Source organism: Balaenoptera ricei, chromosome 1, assembly GCF_028023285.1.
Source record: "Balaenoptera ricei isolate mBalRic1 chromosome 1, mBalRic1.hap2, whole genome shotgun sequence".
In the NCBI taxonomy this organism is placed as follows: Eukaryota; Metazoa; Chordata; class Mammalia; order Artiodactyla; family Balaenopteridae; genus Balaenoptera; species Balaenoptera ricei.
The window spans coordinates 158,582,773-158,604,166 of NC_082639.1; the positions used below are offsets into that span (position 1 = coordinate 158,582,773).

Here is a 21,394-nt window from a genome sequence, read left to right on the forward strand (position 1 = left end):
GCTGCGGCAGGGTCTTAGTTGCAGCACGTGGGATCTTCGTTGCAGCATGCGGGATGTTTTAGTTGTGGCGTGTGGGCTCTTAGTTGCAGCATGCAGGATCTAGTTCCCTGAACCCAGGCCCCCTGCATTGGGAGCACAGAGTCTTAACCACTGGACCACTAGGGAAGTCCTCCATCTAGATTGTATAGTCTTTTTGTCCTAGTGCCCAGCACAGTGTTTGACTCACAGAGGCTTCAGTGTAAAATGAGGGGATTTGTATTAGGCTTTCCCCAAAGTTCCCTGCCGGGCTGTGATTCTGGGATTCTGTGAGGTGTTTGCTGTAGCTGGTAGGAAGTGCAGAGGATCTGCTCCCTGAAAAGCCGAGGAACTTACTCTTGAGTGCAGTTACTAATAATGAAGTTGTGATTAGGTCTGGCCTGCCTCCTAGCTTGTGGCCAGTCAACCCCTGGCCCCACTCTGCTTTGAGAAGGTAGCGGGGCATACATGGTACTTAACCTACAGAGGTGCTGCAATCACTGCTTCTGGGTGTAGTGGAGTCCTGAGCAGGTCTGTCTCCTTTCCATCTCTCCAGTGTGAGTCAAGCTGGCAGCAGCTCTAGAGGAGGCATCCAGGGGGTTCTTGTACAATGCAGAGAGCTGCCCATGAGCATGAAAGGGAATTCCTAGGCCAGGTGGCCCCATTCACCTGCCAGCTCCTGCTGGAAAGACATGGTAGCATTTTGGCACTTGACACCACTTTGCCCCATCTGGCTCCTTTTGGAACGAGAGTAAAGAGTCCTGACCAGGGGGCCTGGAGAGGCAGTACGCTGATGCTGGTGTAGGGAGCGGCCAGTGGGGTGGGCCTCAGTTCTGGGGAACAGCACCTCTACGCATCACTTCTGGGGATAGTTGTCTCACCTGTCCTCTTGCAGGCAAAACTCAGAGGCTTTGGAGGTCCTTGCCTTTCCCAAAGCAACTCAGTTTCAGCCTCTGTTCTCCTTGCCTCCTAGGTTAGGTTGGCTGGGCATTTGATATAGAAGAGAAGTTGCTCATCTTCCTATGTAATTCCTAGGTTTATTTCACCCCCTACATAGTGCCTTATCATCCTAAAAATGGGGCCTTCACCCTAGCCTCCCCAGGAAGAATGGGGACTATCAAGTCCATTTTCTGTCCCCTGTAACCTTCTGTAAACTTCTCTTCATTTTACGATATCCCCCTCCTGTCTTGGCTCTTGAAACTACTCCCATTGGAAGAAAAAGGCAGTTTACCCTCCTACCCCTCTTTAGGGCCATATTCTGTTTGTTCTCTTGGAAACCATGGCAACTTGGCCTAAGAGGCCACTTCTACCACCTTGGAAGTTAATGCTCCAAAGCCTTGTACTCACAGCTGCGAGGTCTCTAACACGTTTTTCCAAAGTGGAACAGGAGCCTCTGAATTTTCAGTTCTGCTAAAGGAAGAAAGTTTCAAACAAACCAACCCCTATATAATCCTTTTACAAGTTGGTTAGGAATGGGAGAAACGTTCCCTGTGAGATCCAGAGTATGAATATAGGCAGCATTAGCTGGGAATCCTGAAGCGTATTCTGGAGCGTCTGGTCCACACTTATTTTTCTTACACTCTTTTCTCCTTTCCCTTCTCACAATTACTCGGTTGCTTAGAAAACTCTGTTGGAGGTGCTTATCTTTTAGCTTATACCAACTTTTTTCTCTTTTTCTTCTTGACATGTTTGTACTTCTTGCTCTGGTGCTACCTTTTAAAGCCCCAAGTAGGGAATCCAGGGAGCTGTGATGATTAACTGCAGGAGCCCGGTAGAAGAATTCCACAGCCTTAGACGGCAAAGTTTCCATAGCCTCACTGCCGAGGGACTTCCCCCACGGAGTCCTCTTTCTTGAGTTGGCCACTGGAGGTGGGAGGGGAGAGAGTGGGCTGGCCTGTCCTTGGCTTCTCTTTGGACTTGGAGGCTTGCCATGGGAGGGTTTAGTGGCTGAAGCCTTGAAGGGAGGGCACTGACCCCTCCCCCCATGCTGAAAAGGATTTTCTCTGGAGATAGAGGTCTTAACTGATTTGGAACAGCTGGCCAGGGCATGTGAGACTGGAGCTCCCACAAACCTTTGCAGAAGCAAATGTTAGGTAAATAGTGTGAGATGCCTACAGAGTTCTGGCTCTGCTGGGTTAGGACGCCTTCTGCTGCTCCTCCTCTGGTCCCCTCTGCAAATCCTTGAATCCTTGCACGGTGGTGGGGAGACCTAGGAGAAGGTGGCCATGTCACCAGGGAGCTGAACGTTTGCCTCCATCTGTCTATTCCCAGCCCCAGTTTTATAGGTTCAGAGTGGAATTCAGGTGGAATAGTGGAGCCACCTTGCAGCTTGTGGTTGGGTAAGACTAGTTTATCATGTTCAGTTCTGAATTTTCACCTTCTGTGGGAGTACTGAAAGGAGCCAGAGTCCAGTTGTAGCACAAGTTGTATTTTACATCTGTCTGATCTCCCAGCCTCTTCCTCCATCAGGCCACTTCCTATTTATACTGGATTGGGAACTTGGCTGAGCATACTAAATCCTGACTTTACTTTTTAATCCATAAGAATAGTCTCATATCCTTCCTCTCCCCCCATCTCTGTTAGGGCTTCTCACTTCTGAGTCCTCAGTGTTTGCCTCTGCTTCAAGCATGGTTAGATACTACATATTTGACTTATCCAGGCAAGCTCCAGGTAGATTTGGGAGAATGCAGATTGGTTCATAGAGTTCATCCTGTGTGCCTTTGGGCCCATCATCCATGACCCATGACACAGATCGGCCCTGTGTTGGCGCAGCTGTGGCAGCCCCATGAGTGCCCGGCTTGCCTCTCAGCACTTCCGTACTCTTTCACTATTTGAGCCAATGTGGACTTGACAGGGCTGATTGGTTTCAGAAATTACCCAGGTAAGGAGAATGGAATTCTGTCCAATTAGGTTGTCCCCAGAGATGTGGAAAAGAGAGAATGAGAGAGATTTTGAGAATGAGATAGATAGATAGATAGATAGATAGATAGAGGAGGTGAGAGGAAGAGAGAGAGAGAAGGAAGGAGGCAAGAAGAGAGGGAGAGATGGGGAAAGGGATATACAGAGATGTGAAAAAACAAAGTGAGAGGCTTGGAAATGAGGTATAGAGAGAAAAATGAGGAGGTGGAAAGAGATTGGTACTGGGTATTTTTCCCATGATTTCTGGTAGCTCAGTGCTTCAAAAATAATCCAGAAAACATCCTTTTTTGCCACTTCCTACAGACCTCCCCCCAACCACCATCATCATAGTTCTCCCAGGTTTTTCCTTGGAGGTATGGCAGTGATGTTCAAAATGCTGTGTGTGGGAGTTTAGAATCAAATGGGTGTTAGGAGAACTTGAATTCTTTATAGTTTACCTTTGCTTCTGCCTAGAGAGCGGATGATTCCTACAGTGATGGCTGGTTTCCCTTCTGTCTGCACCAGAAAAGCCCCGTGACTGTGTCTTGGAGAACAAGGGTGATGTGCCTCCAATACACCAACACGATATAGCCCCAGAGGCAAGAGGGGGAGATGGGGCCTGTGCTGAGGGGGTGTTTCTTGGGACTTACAGACAACTGATTCTCTGTGCAGATTGGGTCCCCTTCTGGGCCTTCCATCTTTCTCCTTCCCTTAGAAACAAAAGCATACTGGAGCAGAGAAGGGTGGTTCATTCATGAACTCCACATGTTAGGTTGGACACTGGGACAGACACTGGGAGAGAGAGGTGATACAACCTTTCTGCTCGCTCAGAAGAATACACAGTACCTTCCTCTTTCTCTCCCGTGAGATTTCCATAAACAGCCACCAGCTGGGGCTGAGTCACCTCTCTGCCTGCCCGTTGTTTCTTTCAACAATGGGCCCTGTGTCCATCACTGTGGATCTGAGCCCTTTTGAATAGATGCTCTTTCTAACCATGATTTTTGGAAGCTTACTCTACCTTGGGGGTTCGGAGACATGTCTGTTTCTTTGTCTTTTATGTATTCCCAAGTAACGGCCACGCAGCCTGAGTAAATACCCTGAGACTTAGGAACAGAAACACTGGTGTCTATGATGCTATCAGCCTACTCCCGACAATCCAGGACGGTGCCCCATATTGGGCCCTTTCCTTACCTCCTCCCTGCTCCCTTCCTACCCTACAGGAACAACGGGATGCTGATGACAGTTGGTTTGACAAGCCTAGAAACCATGCCTGCTCTGCTCTTTTGACCTCAAGGTGCTGCCAAGACTGATTTGTGTCCCAAGTTCTGATTTTCCCAGCAAGATATCAGCTCACCCGGCTGTCAGTTAGGACTTTGACCTTTCCTGGGGCAGCAGAGGGTGCTTCCCTTGTGGAATCAGCAGCAGCTTCCCCCTTCTTCCTCTCTCTTCCCCTTGGGGGCTGTTCTCATTGATAGCCTTTCTGAGCCATAGTGGTATCTGCAAGACATTCAGTTATAATCTGAGATGGACAGAATTGAACAGTCTGTGAGATTTGCTCTTCTTAACACTGCCCTAACTTTATTTTTTAATCTGATTAATATGCCCATCAGCAGTGGGGTTTTTTCTCCTACTAAGTGTATAACAATCCAAAAGGAACTGGAATAAGGTGGAGAAAGAAGAATGGTAAAAATCCTGCAGCATCTTTTGTATTCCAAGCAGCTGTTTCTGGAAGGTGTCTCTCTATTCCTTAGATATCATTTAGTGGCTGGCATATTTATCAGTCAGCACACACTTTCAGCTCAGTTGTGTATGTGTGTGGGTGTGTATATGTGTGTGTGTGAGATTACCACATGGTAATCTTCCACTCTCTTGCCCCTCTTGAGCTGCCTATGCCTGATGGCCCATTTCTTTGTTCTCATTTGTTACTCTAAGTTTGACTGGGCAAGTGGAGAAGGTAGGAGGCTATAGTGCCCCATCCAGTAGCTGGAGGTAGGAGGTACTCGCTATTTCTACCAAAATCTTTTCCCAAGTGCCTAGTGCCCTGGAGACATATGTGTCCAAGGATAAATCAACCTCGCTTTTGGTCATCCTTCAGCATCTGACTCCTTGGTGCTGGTGAGAGGTCCTCACCACCCTGGCTAGAACCTTGAATCTTGTTGTGCAGGAGTATCCCTTCACCCCAGAGCTCCCTGAGGTGTAAGAATTGGATGAAAGTTCTCTGTACAAGTGGCGGAAACATGTGTCCCTTCAGAGGTACCTCAGAGGTCATTTCCTGCAGCCCTCCAGCCAGGAGTGACCAGGCCCCATGCTGGGTAGCACTGCACCCAGGTTGTAGGGGGTGGGGCTTGCTTTGAGGCTCTCTTCCCACGACCCCTGGTGGAGGTCTCCGTATCTTCATCCTGATGATACAGGCAGCCAGTGGGGCCTGATGGGGAGTAAGGGGCTGCCAGGAATGCTGCTGGCTGGAGCCAGCCTTTGACAGGAAGGAAGAGGACAAAGCGCCTTTGTCTCTTCTCAGTGTGAGTGGTGCAGAGGTGAGAAAACCCTGAGTTTGGGCCTTTCTCCTTGATGAGCTGAGGCAGAGGCATGTAGGGGCAAGAAGCCATACATCCCCTTCTTTAAAGGAACTTACTTACTCTACTCCTCACTTCGGTGTTCCCCTTGCTGGCTCAAACCGCATGCTCTATAGTCCTGGCCATACTCTTTTTGTTCCTGAGAAAGTTGTGCTGACTCTTTTTTTTTTTTTTTTTTTAAGCTGTTTTAGGGGGTTGGGAAAGGAAAACTTTAAAAGTAAAATAATACAAAACAGACCACTCTGCCATTACAGGCACATAAATAGCTGCACCATAGCCAGGCTGCAGACTCACTTTGCCATAGCAACCTCGGCGAGTGTTTATAGCAGCCTGTCGCCCCAACTGGAAAACAGCAGCTGCCTTGGCCTCAGCACAGCAGGCAGGCACCCCCCGAGAGGTGTTGCAGGGGCCACAGGCCAGCCCTTCTGCGGGGGCCGTGGGAACTGACAGAGCAAAAGCAGCATGGGGGGCTTCCCTGGTGGCGCAGTGGTTAAGAGTCCTCCTGCCAATGCAGGGGACACAGGTTTGAGCCCTGGTCCGGGAAGATCCCACATGCCACGGAGCAGCTGGGCCCGTGCACCACAACTCCTGAGCCTGCACTCTAGAGCCCACAAGCCACAACTACTGAGCCTTCATGCCACAACTACTGAGCCTTCATGCCACAACTACTGAAGCCCGCGCACCTGGAGCCCGTGCTCCGCAACAAGAGAAGCCACAACAATGAGAAGCCTGCGCACTGCAACAAAGAGTAGCCCCCGCTCACCAGAACTAGAGAAAGCCCGCGTGCAGCAACGGAGACCCAACGCAGCCAAAAATAAAAAAAAAAAAAAAAAAAAAAAAAAAAAGCAGCATGGGGTTCAGATGTGCTGGGGGGCAGTAATATTTGGGGAGCCTGAAGTGAGTGGTGGGTCTCTTTTGTGTCCGTTTTTCCCCACCCCTGGGTACCACACCGTCTCTCATCTCCTGCCGAGTAGGAAACAGGAGTGCAGAGGGTGCGTAGCTGCACCAGAACCCGAAAGGGGTCTGGGTTTTCCTCTGACTCTCACCAGGTATCTTGTTTTAACTTTCTGAATAAATCTTGGCTTCAGTTGCAGCCTGTTCAGGGAGGTCCTCTCAAGTCTAATTTTCTCAAGGACTCACAGGAGAGGAGCTTTCCTTGGGAGGATCATGGGTCTCTCTGGGAAAGGGGGCTGCCCCAAGATGAATGGAAGCAGAGATCAACATTCTGGAAGGACTAAAGGAGGGCGAGATGTGACGAGAGCCTCCTGTGCGTCCCCTGTCAGGCTGGATCTGAGGACGGTGTCGGGACTGGGCCCCCAATCGAGGCTCTCAAAGTGCTTTAGACTGGTGTTGGCTGGAGATTCTCACGACGTTGGAAACTCTGCATCGTTCTCAAGTGTGGTACCCAGACCAGCATCAGCATCCCCTTGTTAGGGAGCTTGTTATAAATGCACATTCCCAGGCCCCACCCCAGACTTCCTGAACCAGCAACTCTGGGAACCCTCCTGGGAGTCCTGAGGCTCACTCAAGTTTCAGGATCACTGCTCCAAGGCACAACAGAAGTGCAAGAGAGTATGGTCTGCCCACTTTCTAAAGACCACAACTGACTTAGCGCCTCCTGTGTGAAGAAGGAAGAGTGAAGCTGGGGGATGAGGCGACAGCTATTCGGGAATGCTCCCGGCTCTCTTTCCTGGTGAACTCCATCTTCTCAGCATGGAGCCCTTGTCCATTCGCCTGGGAATTCCGGGAAGCAGCTGGGCTGAGAGAGGCTGGAAGAGGCAGTGGCGGGGGCTGGCTCTCTGTACGCTGTACCGGCAAGACTGCCGTGGAGCGGGGGAGGCGATGGGACGCCGGCAGGCATGGTGTCCAGGGGGTGGTACGCTGGCTAGTGTCTGGGTCCCACAGGAATGTTATTTTGCTTCCTCTCCTGCTGAGCCCCTGGGACAGCTGCCCCGGCAGTCTCTTTTGGTAGATGCCATGTGGCCTCCTCAGTCTGAGGCCAGGCAACTTCCCTCTCACCCCGAGGCCTCCCCAGAGCCTGCGGCCCGGGAGCAGCGAGATCCTGACTGACTCCAGTAGTCAAGGGAGATTGGCCCTCCCCCCGCCTCCACGAGCATGGCGTGATTCTGCTGAAATTTGTTTCTAAAAATAACACAGGATCCAATCCAGCTGCTAAAAAGCCCCTTGCTTCCCTTGGGACGAAAATGTGGAAAAACCGCCGTAGCCCCAAGAAAGGCAATCTGTGTTGCCCAAGAGAGTGTGTGTACTGGATATTTGAATGCTGCTGCCCAAGGGTCTGCCTCTAACCGTCCCAGTTTCGAGCAGCTGCACCTTAGTGTTAGAGGCAGGTACCCTTCTAACGCATATCCTGAGCATTTCCCACAATCTGGCCAGCACTCCCTTCATTAGACAACAGACCTTCTGGATGGCACTGCTGCTCCCAGCTGAAGTCAGCTCTTGTCCTCCTTAATCAGCTGAAGGAGTGGGAGGTTGCTCTTCCATCCTCTACATTTTTTTGAGCTCTGGCTTGCTGTGAACATTCCCTCAACACCCCTGAGTCACAGGAGGCCACGGAGGTGACCCGGGCCAGTATGACTCATAATATTTGGAAAAGAGGGTATATTCCCTATGGCTCTAGGCTCAAGGGACTGCCCGTTTTCATCTTGATCTATTGATGCTATTATTAGGATGAATGCAGGGGGGTGACAATGCCCCACTAGGCACATGCCAGCTTCCGTTTCCCACCCCATGCTGTGAAGCTTCCTGTCTTCATCTTGATGGTTCCTGGAGTCTCTGAGAGGGGCCGGATCAACAGGCCAGATGATCAGGAAGAGACTGTCATCAGCCTTGGGTCAATTCTTGGTATCACTGTTTAGAGAAGGCTGTGCTATCTATGCGCCTGACCTTCTCCCTGCCCTCTGAAGGCATCTGGCCAGAACTGATAAGTTTTGTCCTCATTGTCATAGCATATCTTAGACAGTACAGCCCCTCCAGGCTTCAGCATCATAGTATGTTTTATTTTTTTTAGACCTCAGGTACAGACTATTGAGTCAATCATACTATGGATTCATGGCCCAGTGTTATCGTTGGTCCATGCAAGGCCCTTCCTGTGCTCACTGTTTCCCCGTATCCCATGTCTTTTCCCTTCCTTGCCTAGGAGCAGCATTCTAATGTGTTAATATGTATCTTTTTGTTTAAATACATCCCTTAAAGTGTATAGTTTTGCTTTAGATGCATGTGTTTTTAACTTTTGTTAAAGCACCTTTTTTACCCCCACTAAGCACTGTTTTTAAGATAGCAATTTTGTTGTGTGTATATCTGATCTGTCTTTCTAACTGTGGCATAATATCCCCTCTTATCTAGCTCACATATTTTACCTGTCCGTCACTGGGAGAGGGGATTCCAGGTTGCCTTCAACGCTCTGTCACCACAAATAATGTCCCAGTGAACATCCTTACACATGCCCCTTTCTGAACCTGTGTGAGAATTTCTTTGGGAGATGTACCCACTTGATGACTGCATCCAGGGTATGCATAGACTTAGTTCGGTCAAGTACGAGGTGGCTCCAAGGAGGAGGGGAAATTCTGGATCCCTGAGACCCAGGGGTTGAGGACAAGACATTTTCTCCAGATAGATGCTTTGATTCTAGCACTGCATTTCTGCTGCTGAGTTGAAGAAGACACTCTCAGGGTAGCAGACTTGGGGAGGGGGAGGGTAAGGGAGGGAGCCTCATGTATACCACCTCCTAACCAGCAAGTGATGTTTTCTCTTTAGGAAGGGAGTACCCACCAGAACCCAAATCCTAGGGGCTGACTGAGAATTAGCATCGAGTTCCAAGACCAGGAGCAGAACCACAGGCTACAGTGTGCCATGCTGTAGTCAGTACAGAGGCATGGTTTTGGTGCCTCAGCCCTCACTTGGCTTCCTGGCACCGGCATGGCTATTGCTGAGGATGACAGGTGGTGCCGCCCACTACCTGAACTTTAGCCAACATCCTCTGCCTCTGACCTTCTTCCCATATGCCTCCAAAGGGCCTCAGTAGACTGAAGGAGGGTATGTGCGCAGGTCTGCTCTGCAAGTCAGCAGGCATTAGGGGAGCAATTAGGGCAGGGCGGGCATGGGGAGGGAAAGAGAACCTGGGACCACGATGAGGATGGCTGCTACACCCAAGTGGTGGGAACTAGCACAGGTGGGCTAGACTCTGGGTTATGGGAATAAGGGGCCTGTAATGAGGAGGGAGCAGAGCAGCCTTCGTGTAGAATTTAGACCTTCAGAGAGAAGGGCCAACCAGGGATGTTTCATGCTGGGCAGCCTGCCATGTTCAGGTGCTTGCCAGCTTTCTTGAAAGCCCCTCTAAGAGGTATGACAGTGCCGAGAAAAGGAGTGAAGCTTAAGACACTGTAGGTAATGGCTGAGGAACTGCCCCTGCTGGAGAAAGGAGGGAGAGGCTCTAGAGCCGGGGCTCTCTGTGCCTCTCCCCAGTCCCTACAGGCTGCCAGGCCCTGGGTGTGAGATGAGGAGTGGAGGGAGCCCTCAGCCCCACTCCTTCAGTCTCTAGGTGGGAACTGGATATACTTGGAATCATGCCAATCCAGAGCTAAGGGCATTCTGGCTGGGGGGATACGTATGTGTGGGGGTGGGGATGGAGTGGGGAGTGTCTGCCCCTCACAAGCTGTAGCTCTGCCCCTACGCCTGCCCTGATGTGTTGTAGAGGCTTCAGGGGTTGTGGGTCAGGGACAGATAGATAGGTTTATACGGGCCTTCTGATCAAACTTTAGAAAGTAAATCTGTAGCTTTGTTTCCATTTTTCTTACAGGATTGTCCTTGTACTTGATGCAGGGTAGCTTTGGATTCAGACTAGGACACAAATCCTGGTTCTCTGAATCTCTATTTCCCTGCTATAAAATGGGGTGCCCTCCTTATAGGGCTGTTAGTGAAGATTCAGTGAAGCAATATGTAGAATAATGATAAATAACTACTATTTATGGACCAGCCACGACATATCAGCTGCTATGCTAGGCTGCTGCCTATACAGTACACACGTGTGTGCGCATGTGTGTGTGTTTACATATATGATTTCTCTCGGGGAAGTGTGGGCTTGAAGCAGGTTTCATATCTCAGTTTGGTGCATTCTAAGGTGGGACCAGCCTACTCCTGTGCCACCCCCCTCCCCACCCACACAAGGTCTTCCCTTCTTGGCACTGATGCTCCAACCACAGCATCTCCAAGTGCTACCAACTCACTTCTGAGCAGAGGCTCCCAGCCCAGCGAAGAGGGCAGGGCATGAGAGTCCGCTCCACTGAACAGCCCCTGCCTGCAGCCCAGAAGCCAGAGTTGAGCATAGCTACTTATTATTCCAGGCAGGTCTGGCTGCAGTGCTGCACCAGCCTGAAGCCCTAGGCCCCTGGCCCCTCCTGTTCCCTTTCTCCTCTTTCCATTCATACTTCATTTCCCATGCATCGTGCCAGATTCATTAGGAGCCTTTGGCAGGGGAGATTCAGGGGGTGGGTTCCTTTCAGATTCTCAGAATACCCTACTCCCTACATAGGGAGTTACCCTTTCTCCTCATAGCCTGGGGATGCACCCCAGGAAAGTTAAGAGTAAGGGATTTCTTGACAAAATTGGAGGAAACAGTGTCTGACTGTTGTTTATGGTTTGGTGACTTAAGGCATGAGGTTTTTGTCTCTGGCAGCGCCTCAGTTTAGAACTTGCTAGGGAGCTCAGCTGCACATTGAGTCATCAGGAAATATAGGGTGGTCTGCTTCTCAGGTATGTGTAGGAACAGGAGGGGGTCTCTTTCACCCTCATTGCCTGTGATGTGATGTAGTTGATTCTGAAAGAGAAAGAGCAAGTGTAAGAGTCAGCATTTCCTCTGCGTGGTTATGTGTATTCTCCGTACCCCAAAGCTGCCTACTTTTTAAAGGACTTATATTTGTCAGAAAATGGGGAGGTCCAGACTTGAGGGAAGGAGTAAGGTATAACAAAAGGAGGACCAGGCAGTCAAGGCCACTGACTTGCCAAAGAACAAATCACTTTTTATGTCTTTGGACCTCAGTGTCTTCATCTGTAAGGTGGGAGTCACAGCTGTCCTACCTAAAATTGATGTGACAATCCTTTTACATGTCACTGCAAGTTGTAGAACAGATGTTACAGAACTTTAGGAGGAAAAAAATTAAAATGATTTAATGATCATATAACTAGTATGATTTCTTGCCCCTGCAGGAAGGGATGAGAGTTTGCTCTTCTATCCCATCATCATTAAGCTGGCAAAATGCTAGAAACGGGGAGTGAGAACATACCTAACCCAGGAGGCACTGAGCCGAATGACTAATCCTGACCTGACAAGAGGTGGTACCTCCTAGGCATCTGAGCATTGCATCTGAGCCTGAGCCTGTGTGAGCATTTACATACTATTCTTTGCCAGTTGCCTAATAAGGTTAGGGGCTAGGCAAGCTCAGCAGTTGCAGAGAGCTCTTATTCTAAGAGCTCAGAGAGAAGTATTGGCACCAGCTATGCCTCTGAATTCCGGAAGAACTTTCACGGAGAGCCCAACTTAAGAAAGGGTCCCAAATGGGCACTGTCCCTGTGACTTTGTGCCAGCAGCTTAGTGCTTGACCTACATATGTGTCTCTAGAGCAACCTGAAGCAGACAAACCTCATTCCTTTCTACTTGTCCCATGTGTTCTAATCTTAAGTGACCTTTTCTCATTGGTTGTCTACGTGAGTGGAAGAATCTCTCCTCTTTGATCTCTTCAGACAGCCCCTACTTCTCTAGAGATCCCAGGCCACATTGCCTAGTGGTTATAGCTAATGGTTCTAACCTAGCTAATGGTTACTGCTAATGAAGCTGCCTTGGAATTTTCCATTCTTTTGGGGGTGTGGGAGTTCCCCCTGGCAAGGAAAGATGGAGGGGCACGTGGAAATTATTGCTCTTCTGCTTTAAGGGCTAGATTTAAAAAGTTCATTAAGATCAAATCAAGCTTTTTCGCATCACTTGAGTGTCCTATACTGGACACTGGTCATCTTTCATCTAAGATTTCAAAGCACTATTTCTATTTATAATCCCTTTCCTTTATCACTTTCTTAGGATGGTGTGAAAAGGTAGGGCTGATTCTTCCCCCAGATAAAGATGGGAGGAGCTGAGCCCTAAGAAAACTGAGCACTAAGAAGGCCAAGTGACTTGCCTGAGGGGTACCTGGGAAGATGGTGAATCTGGTTCTGAATCTACTACTGGTTTTTCAATCAAAAAAATTAGCTGAATGCCTGCTCCATGCAGGTGGTCATCTAGGCACTGGGGAGAAAGCAGTGAACAAGACACATGAAAAGTCTCTGCCTTCATAGAACAAACATGGCAGTGGGTAGAGAGTTTAAAAAAAAGTAAAATCTTCTGATTTCCAGTTAAGCTCTCAATCAGCACTGTCCTCAACATCCTCTTGAAAGGCTAAGGAGTTCAACTTAAGGGTCAGCTGGGCTTCTTGCTGCTATAGCCCTTCCCACTGCTTCCAGACTTGGAGAAGAAGGTGAATTGGAGAGAAAAGCCTGTGGTACTGTTTATCCCTATGCCAGTATGATTGAAGGGAGTTTGACACTCTGCCTCAGGTTCTCTCCAGACCTCCTTGTTCCCCAGGATTCTCTGATGACATCTAAAAAGAAAGGGAATATGATGTTTAAAAAACAATAGCAACAACAACAAAACAAAACCCTGCTTGCATAACCCTTTGTAAGTCAGAGTAGCTCTAAAAATTTATAGTAGAAGGAGGAGGCAGAGGGCAGACTGGGAGAGAGAGGGGTTTAACCACCTCCATCCCAGTGGAACCTGCCAGGAACAGGATTGATTATAATTAGCAGGAACTTTGGCCACATGTGATTTTTGGAAAATTAATTGATAAAAGAGTCAAGTCCTTATCTGATGGTCCTTGTGCTCCTTTGTTCACCTTCTAGAAGCAAGGATGTCATCCATTTATTAGAGAGGGGCTGGGCCCCCAGTGTTTGGGTGCTGTGTTCAGGAAGAGCCCCTTCACATTTAAATAGCCAATGTGTGGCAGTCCTCCTGCATGCCACACAGCAGCCCCTTTCTGACGCTGAGAACGGAGCTCAGGATAAGCCTTTTCACCTTCATCCTCCCTGTTCTTACCTGTACATACTCCTGACCCTCTTTCCCTAGTGAGCACGTGTAAGAGGTAACACATGCCTTCCTGGGGAGAAATGCTGGTTTGAGACCCTCCGGTGTCACTCACACTCAGACTAACTTTGCTCCCCTACTCACCCTGTTGTGGCCCTAGGCTCTATCTGAATCAGTAGCTGTCATATTCCTGCCACCCCAGAGGAACTTTAACACTCATAGGCTTCAAACTCACTCTTTCCTCCTCAGAGGTCCTTCTGTCCCCTTTATGTAAAAAGGTTCCACCCTGTATCGCCTACTGACAGAGCATTTTACTCATCCTTACCCCCCAAAAGCTTTTTGGAGCAGTGGGGGGGCTTAGCTCCTGATCTATGGACAACTGCAGCATCCTGAAGAATTTCTATACAGCATCAGGCTGAGTATTCTGAGGGGCTGCAGAGGATTGGGCATCTTCTACCAGGTTGTCCTCCTGGTTTGTAAATGTGTGTATTAGGAGTAGGGGAGGGTGCAGGGTATGGGGGAGGGTGGCAGACTGGCAGGCCACCCTCCAGATCACTCTGGTCTGGACTCCTTTTCTGACCTCTTCCCACCTCTTAGAAGTAAGGTCAGACTAAAAGATTCTGTAGCAGGTCCCTCAAATAGACAGGGAGTGCATTAGAACAATTAGAGGTCATAACCTTTTATTTCCAAGTTTCTGAAGTTGTAGGATTTGTGTTGCTTGGTTTGGAAGAGGTGAGGTATGAAGACTGGGGTGTATCTGAAATTGTTGGAGTCTACAGGCTGCTGGGGCCTCCCAGGGAGGAAGGGGCCTCAGCTCAGGCCTCAGCTATCAGTTCAGCTCAGACATCAACCGTCACCTAAACCCTGTGCTAGAATGAGTACCTCTTGCCCTTGCAGATGCTGGATCTCCATGCTGCTCTAATTGTTTCTTTTTGTCTATCTTTGAATCTTTATTCCAGAGATCCCGTTGTCATCGGTATCCAGGGAACCCTCCTCTTCCTCCTCCTCCTGCCGCCTCTCTACCACTGCAGTCGCTGGTTGTTGCTAAGGTTGCCTCCATGGTAACATGCACATCCTGTTTACACCTCCATCTGGGCAAGTTGGTCTAAGCTAGGAACCTACCTACCCTGGACAACCACTTCCATCAGCACCTGGGGACACCAATCATCGTGACACGTGGTCCCGTTCCACTCAGTTCCCCCATCCTCTTCCTCCTCCCACTGCCAAGCTTCATACTCAGAAAAGGATCTGGGCTACGGGTTGCTACTCTGAAGCTTATTGCACAAGATATAGTCGATCTATTTCCCATCTGGGCTCCCAGTGAAGCAAAAAGTAAGAAGAAGTGAGGCAGAGAGGCAAGAGACCCTGATCAGTGGAAGGGAAATTTCACATTTTCTCTGGTTGAGGGGCTTGGTAACAGCAGGCAAAATGACGAACCCAACAGAACACGCCTTGCCAGCCAACTCGATAATTGAGAGCCATGAAGGGGAATTTGGCTGCACAGTAATGGACCTGAGGAAGCTCATGGAGCTGCGTTCAACTGATGCAATAAACCAGATCAATGTCCACTATGGAGGAGTAATGAATCTCTGCAGTAGACTGAAAACCAACCCTGTGGAAGGTAAAGGCCATACCAGGGGTGGGGAATTGGAGGAAGGTGGCTAGTGTTAAAATATATTATTTTCCCAACTTCTAGAGAAGGAACATTTCTGGAGACCTTGCTGGTATATCTGTGTCTGGTGGGTAAAGTATAGTATCTGAAGAGCTGAAAGGAGGTGCGGCTATGGAGAGAAATGTCATTTCTTTCCCAGAGATGATGCTGAGTGACTGTGGTATTCTCTGAAGATCATTCTTTCCTCCTTTTTCTGTATCAATGTACAGAAGGCAGAAGATCTCTATTTTATAAATGTTTATGTTAGAGATGCTTTTATCAGTGATCAAGTCCCTTATTCTGTATCAGTCTTTGATTGCGAAGGGTTGAAGATATAATTCTTCCCCACACTGATCTTACAGTGTAAGATGAAGAAAAGTGGGTGAGTCCATCTACCTAATGTAGCACTTCTCTATGGTACACAGTTACAAACAGGATGGTAAGTCATAACCTAGAGAGTTGTACCCACCATATCTTTGGATTACTCACTCTGTTTTCTTTCAGGGAATTATTGATGACTTTTTCAACCCTGTCCTATGCACTTTTAGTATAGTTGTTCTTAATCTATTCTTAAAAGAGAATGAAAAATCCAGCTTAATGTTTACCTGGCTCAGCCCAGTTGCCCAGTGAGCCATGGTAATTTTGCCTCATTGAAATGGAGAGAGTACCAGAGGAATCTTATTTTCTCCTTTGCCTGGTTTCAGCATCTGTTACAGGTCCTTGCTTGGTCCTATCAGTCAGGCAGGCCACGGTTGAGTAGCTTGAGATAGAGCAAAGATCTTGTCCTTTAGATGCCTTCGGCCTCTTGACGTATACCATTTCTGACCCTTCCTTGGAGGCCACATCATACTTCTTGCCAATTCTAAGAAGTTTTGACCCCTAGCCAATGTTATAAGTTAGTGACTTGGAGTCCAGACTCTCTAGGATTAAAAAAAGGAAGAGATTTTTATCTAGATATCTGTACATTGCCCATGTCTTATTTTATTTTATTTTTTGCAATCAAAGAGAGCTGCCCTACACGTCCTCTATACTTCTAGAATTCAGTTTCTTATCTCATAGGCTCTAAGTTCAAATATTAGCTCTACCATTTACTAGCTGAATAGCATTGAACAGTTTGCTCAGCCTGCCTAAGTAAACATCATTTTCTTCTTTGAAAATGATGTTAGTATCTAGCCTGTAGAGTTATTGGAATTAAATAATGTAATGTTATGTACAATGCTTACGCTTATAATGGGTGTTCAATAAATTAGTCGTCTCACATTAAAATGGAGTCCATGTGTCTGAAGATATTTGCCAGAATATGAGTGCCTATGGAGTGCAATGTGTTATTACATCTGGAGAGGCTGCTGCAGTCTACTTGCAACCACTGTCCATTTTCTCCATTCACCTGTTGATGTCAAAAAGCTGTTTAAGATGGCAGTGCTTAGTTGCTTTAATGTGGCTTAGCAAAGGCCTTCTGTTTAGTATCTAATGACTGCCCTTTGGATAATGCCTGCTTCTTGTCAGCTAGATTTCTTTATTCTGCCACTTTCACAGTAGCATTGACCTTAAAGAGAGGGTATTCTATTATGTTTAACTGAGATACTGCAATACTTTCGAAACATTCATCAGAATTTAAGCAGGATCTTTCTTTTCCCCTTCCTCTTCTGTTCTTATCCCTTGGGTCAGTTGTTTCTCTCACAAAGTGAAACTCAGAAGTCCAAATAAGCTGGAACCTAAGAAACTCCTAAGAACAGGGTCCAGACTTTCCTCCCGATTTTCCAAACCCTTTCTCATAGCTGTTATTGTTAACTTCCTGATTCCCAGAGAGCTTCCATTCCCAAATGCCAGCATATATATTGTACTTTAATCTCAACATCAGATATCAAATGCTTAGATTCTTTCCCAGTCCTGGTTTCAGACCTGTAGTTGAAAGTCACCCTTCTGATGTCAGGTGCCTCTGTTGCTACAGACCCTGGCCATGCCTATATCCCAGTACCTCTACCATTGTCACAGTTGTCCACTGCCATTCTCCTGCTTCCTTAGATCACAAATATGTATCCTGATTTATTTCAATATTACGACTTACCCATAGGGCTGGTCCTGGAGCTGCTGAGGCAGGGTGTCAGAAAATAACTTTTCTGCGAGTAATTTTTAGCCCCCAGTGCCAACAATGACCCCCTCATATGTGAGAAAGGTAAAGGGATAGGCAAAGGAGACACAGAAGAGCTATGACACAGAAGTCTCTCCCCAGACAGGGATGGTGCTGAGCAGTTTGGTTGGACAGGCTGAGAAAAGAACATCAATATCCAGGTGCCATAAAAAAACCGCCTGTTCACAGAAGACCACTGAGGTGCCTGACAGCCTAGCATAGCTGTGGGAGGCCCCTGCAGGCTAATAATAAGAATAAAGAAATTTTCCCGGTGTTAGAATTCTGCTGATTGGAAACCAACGTGAAGTAAGATAGGGGGGATTGGTTCCTAGAATATGACTCTTCCCCTTAATTTTCTGTTGGATTGATAGTATCTTTAGTATAGATTGGTAGATTGTTTTAAACCATAGCTACTAAGGGGTCTTATGGAACTTGGAGTTTATAACATTTCAAACACTAACATGTTTTTTTTATTCTGTCTCTCTCTCTCTCTCTCTTGCTCATAACAGACCAAAAGGTTTAAATGACTTGCCTAAAGTCTTACCACAGGGTAGAACTCGATGGAATAATTCATGTTTTCTGATTCACAGTCCATTAATGTTCTGCTGCCCCTTTGGCTAGAGCAGCAACACGGAGAATCTCAGAATCACAGATAATTTTACAATTTGTTTTATATTCCAATGCCTGATAAAATGTCTAACCGTGACCCAATGCTAATGTGAATTTAATGTTGGCTTGTGTTCCTTGAGTACAATGGCTAGTTGGAACAAGAGGAGATGCCCCAGTGGCCATGAGTTGGTTACATTCGAGACGACGTGGAGGTGCTCAGCCTCCATGGCATTCAGCAATGACCAGACACAAGGTTGAGTGTGAGCAAAAAAGGGAAGGAAAGCTGGGGAAACAAAAAAGGGTGGGGGAGACGTGAAAGACGACACATGCTTTCATCTAAGCCACTAAAGAGTTCAGCCTTCATGGCCAGGTTAAAGAGAAGCAGAGAGGCAGAGGTGAGGCTCTAGTTCCTGGATAAGTGGTTGTTGTGTTGCCTGAGGTTTATCAGTAGGGAAAACCTGAGCATTTTGCGCCAATGGAATCTTTTTAGTTTGCTTGCTTCTTTCCTCTTTCCAATTTCTTTATTCCCCCTCTTTCTATTGCCTCTTCTTTCCCCATTACATCCCAACCCCAACCAATCTCTCCAATCCCCAAAGAGCTGAGCATTTTGGATGATACCCGCTAGAAGATAGCTTTTTATCTTCTGATCAGTTTTGCATGCTATCTCCTGGCTTCCAAGAGCAAGAGAAACCTTTGTGAATCTGGAATGAGAATTACCCATGGCTTAAGGGGAAGAAAGGAGAGGTATTTTCCTTAGTCTCAGTCTCCCTTTGTGTGCAGGAAGAAGGGAGAATCCTAGTTGAGAGATTCTTTGGTCTAGATAGAAAGTTGTATGAATTCTTCTTCCCCATAGAACTTTTCCACATTGGTCCTCAGCTGTGTTACCCTTTTTAGGAGGAAGAATGATGTTTTCTGAGGAGGAGCTAGGCCAGCAGTTAGGGGGGAGGTCTGGGCCCAGATGAGAAAGGGCAGAGAAGGGGAGCCTTGACTAAACAAGGAATCATTACCTGTGGGCTTCTTTCAGAAAGCTAAAGACTATTTATGTTGAATTTGGATCTATAAGAATGTTGGTGGGAATTTCTGTTTCATGTTCCCTCTGTACCCTGCTATTCCTTTTCTCCTCTGCAGAGTTGAGGGTGTGACAGTGGGATACAGAGGGTTTCTAATTTCTTTTCAACCACATTAAACAAATATTTAATGTCCAGCAGGTGCTGGGGACACAATGGTGAACACGACAGGGACAGTTCTTCCTTCCATAGAGCTTACAGGCAATAAGAGGATACACAAAAATTAAGGCAATTTCAGAAATATTGTCATAGTGCTATGATGGTATTATGGGAGCACATAGTACAGGGACCTAAGCTGAGGGGATTGTAGGGAAGGAAAAGGGGGCCTAGGAGTCAGAGATAGGACTCCTCCATCATGTGATTGCCTAGGGAAGCTCTGGCCTGGCCATGCTCTGTGGTAATTGCTACCACTTACTAAATGTTCCTGGCATAAGATGCAAGCATCTTTGCCTTGCCTAATTACTGAGCACCTACTAGGTTTTGGGAGCTGAGATTCTTTGGGGAGTAAACAGCAGGAGGGGGAAAAAATCTGTTTTAAGACAGCCCAAACTTTGATTTTGGTTCATTAACTGCAGGATTTAGGTTAATATCTCCTGCCATCTTAAGGTCTCTGGGGTTTAGCTGTGTTCCTGTTGCCATGCCTTTTGAGGTCAGTGGCATGTTCTACCAAGAACTATCCATTTTCCCATAAGCTGGGACATACTGGGAATGGGCTCTTCCTCAGTGTGGGAGATTGAAATTTCTAGTAGCATTGTCAATCTGAAAGAAAATTGCACACGTAGCCCCAATAAATGTTCACCTACAGTACTTCTAACACTAATATTATTTACATAATGGGATCTACAAGAAATAGAAATGGATGAAGTAATACAAAAAGTTCCAGTACCTTTCCCACGCTCTAACAGATGAATGCATGCCCCCCATTTAGAGACCACTGCTTTAGAGAATGTTGATGTTGCAGGGGATGTAAAGAAATGGGCAAGTGGATATGGGATGGAACGGATATGAGAAGAAGATGGGCAACTGGCTTCTCTGAGATTTTCCTCCCTATCTGTAGGGCTTATAGTCTGTTTTAGAAAATCCACTTTTAGGAGTCCATCAATTTTAACTTAGAAGCATAGCCAAGCTACCTCTCTTTCCTCATGCCCTCTGCCCCATAGCCGTCACCTGGAAGATGACAAATAAATTATTCTAAAAACAATTCATGTGGGCATGACTGCTGAGAATAACAATCTGTGGTCCTCTCTGCCCATCACACTTTGGGCAGACATATTAAGTTTAAGGTATGACAGAGACTCATGCGGAAAGAATATCTTAGAGGGAGGAGAAGGGGTAGAGATGGGCAGACCAGCTCAAACAGCCAGAGAGCAGCTACGCTGTGATGTGAGTAGCTGTGAAATATTTAGTACTTGGCAGAGGGGTGGGAAAGGTTTTCACAAAACCTGGGGGAAGCAGCATCAACAGTGGGATGGTAGATGATTGAGAAAGACAGGAGAGAAAAAGCGCCCTCCCTCAGTCCCTCCTCCCCCTGCAGGGAATTCCACGTTGCATCCTGGGAGTTCCCTGTCTGGTTTGAGTTATATGCCTAGGGCTGAATTAAGCCAACCGTGCGTGACAGCTGTGGGCCTGCTCTTTCCCAGGCCAACCCCAGGCTCTGTGAATTCTTTTCTATCCAGCTCCTCCTTGCCCAGAGTTGGGCTTCTGGCTTAGCTGGCATAATGCTACCAAGCAGGGGGTAGAGAAGTCTGGAGGCAGGGAGAATAGTTACATCTCCTGAACCTGAGAGCCCTCCCTGCTTTCTCCCCTTCCACCAGGCCTAGAACCTTTTGTGCCACATTCCTTTGGCAACTCAGCAGAAACTCTTGCGAGTTTTGTTTTGCTTTAAACCTTCTTGTCATTGCCTTGCACTGAACCTGTCAGCCAGGGGAGGGAAGAAAGATAGCATTCCCTCCTTGGCTGAGGCAGATGTTGCATCCACCCTTGGAAGTGGAGCTTTCGCTCTTTTTATTTAGCTCTGAGGTGTGAGTACGGGGGGGTGTGACACCGGAGGGGAGTGTGTGCATGCAGCGTGGGAGAGGGCGGCCGAGCAGAGGGTGAGGAGGGCACTCCGGGGAGCTGTCTCTTCTCTATGCCGGAGTTGGAGTGTTCAAAAAAGGCATACAGCAGAGGGCCAGATAAGGGGAGACATTCCCTGAGGAAGCTGTCCACCTAGGGCAGGGCTTTAGGATTGAGAGTGAGAAAGGGGCATTCTTCTTCTCTAAGTCCATCATCCTCTCGTTGTGACCTTAGGGAGACTGCCTTCTCTCTGGGGGCTGGAAGGCCAGCAGG

The 21,394-nt window shown here is 47.7% G+C and overlaps 1 protein-coding gene across 3 annotated transcripts in view; it reads left to right on the plus strand.

Moving 5' to 3' along the window:
* ATP2B4 (ATPase plasma membrane Ca2+ transporting 4) overlaps window positions 1–21,394 on the plus strand; it is an 89,921-nt gene that overhangs the window by 26,594 nt on the left and 41,933 nt on the right. For all 3 annotated transcript variants that reach the window (XM_059939546.1, XM_059939525.1, XM_059939535.1), the window contains exon 2: window positions 14,568–15,229. In XM_059939546.1, the coding sequence (XP_059795529.1) occupies window positions 15,037–15,229 (193 nt within the window). In that variant the 5' untranslated portion in view covers window positions 14,568–15,036. The remainder of the gene's footprint in view (window positions 1–14,567; window positions 15,230–21,394) is intronic.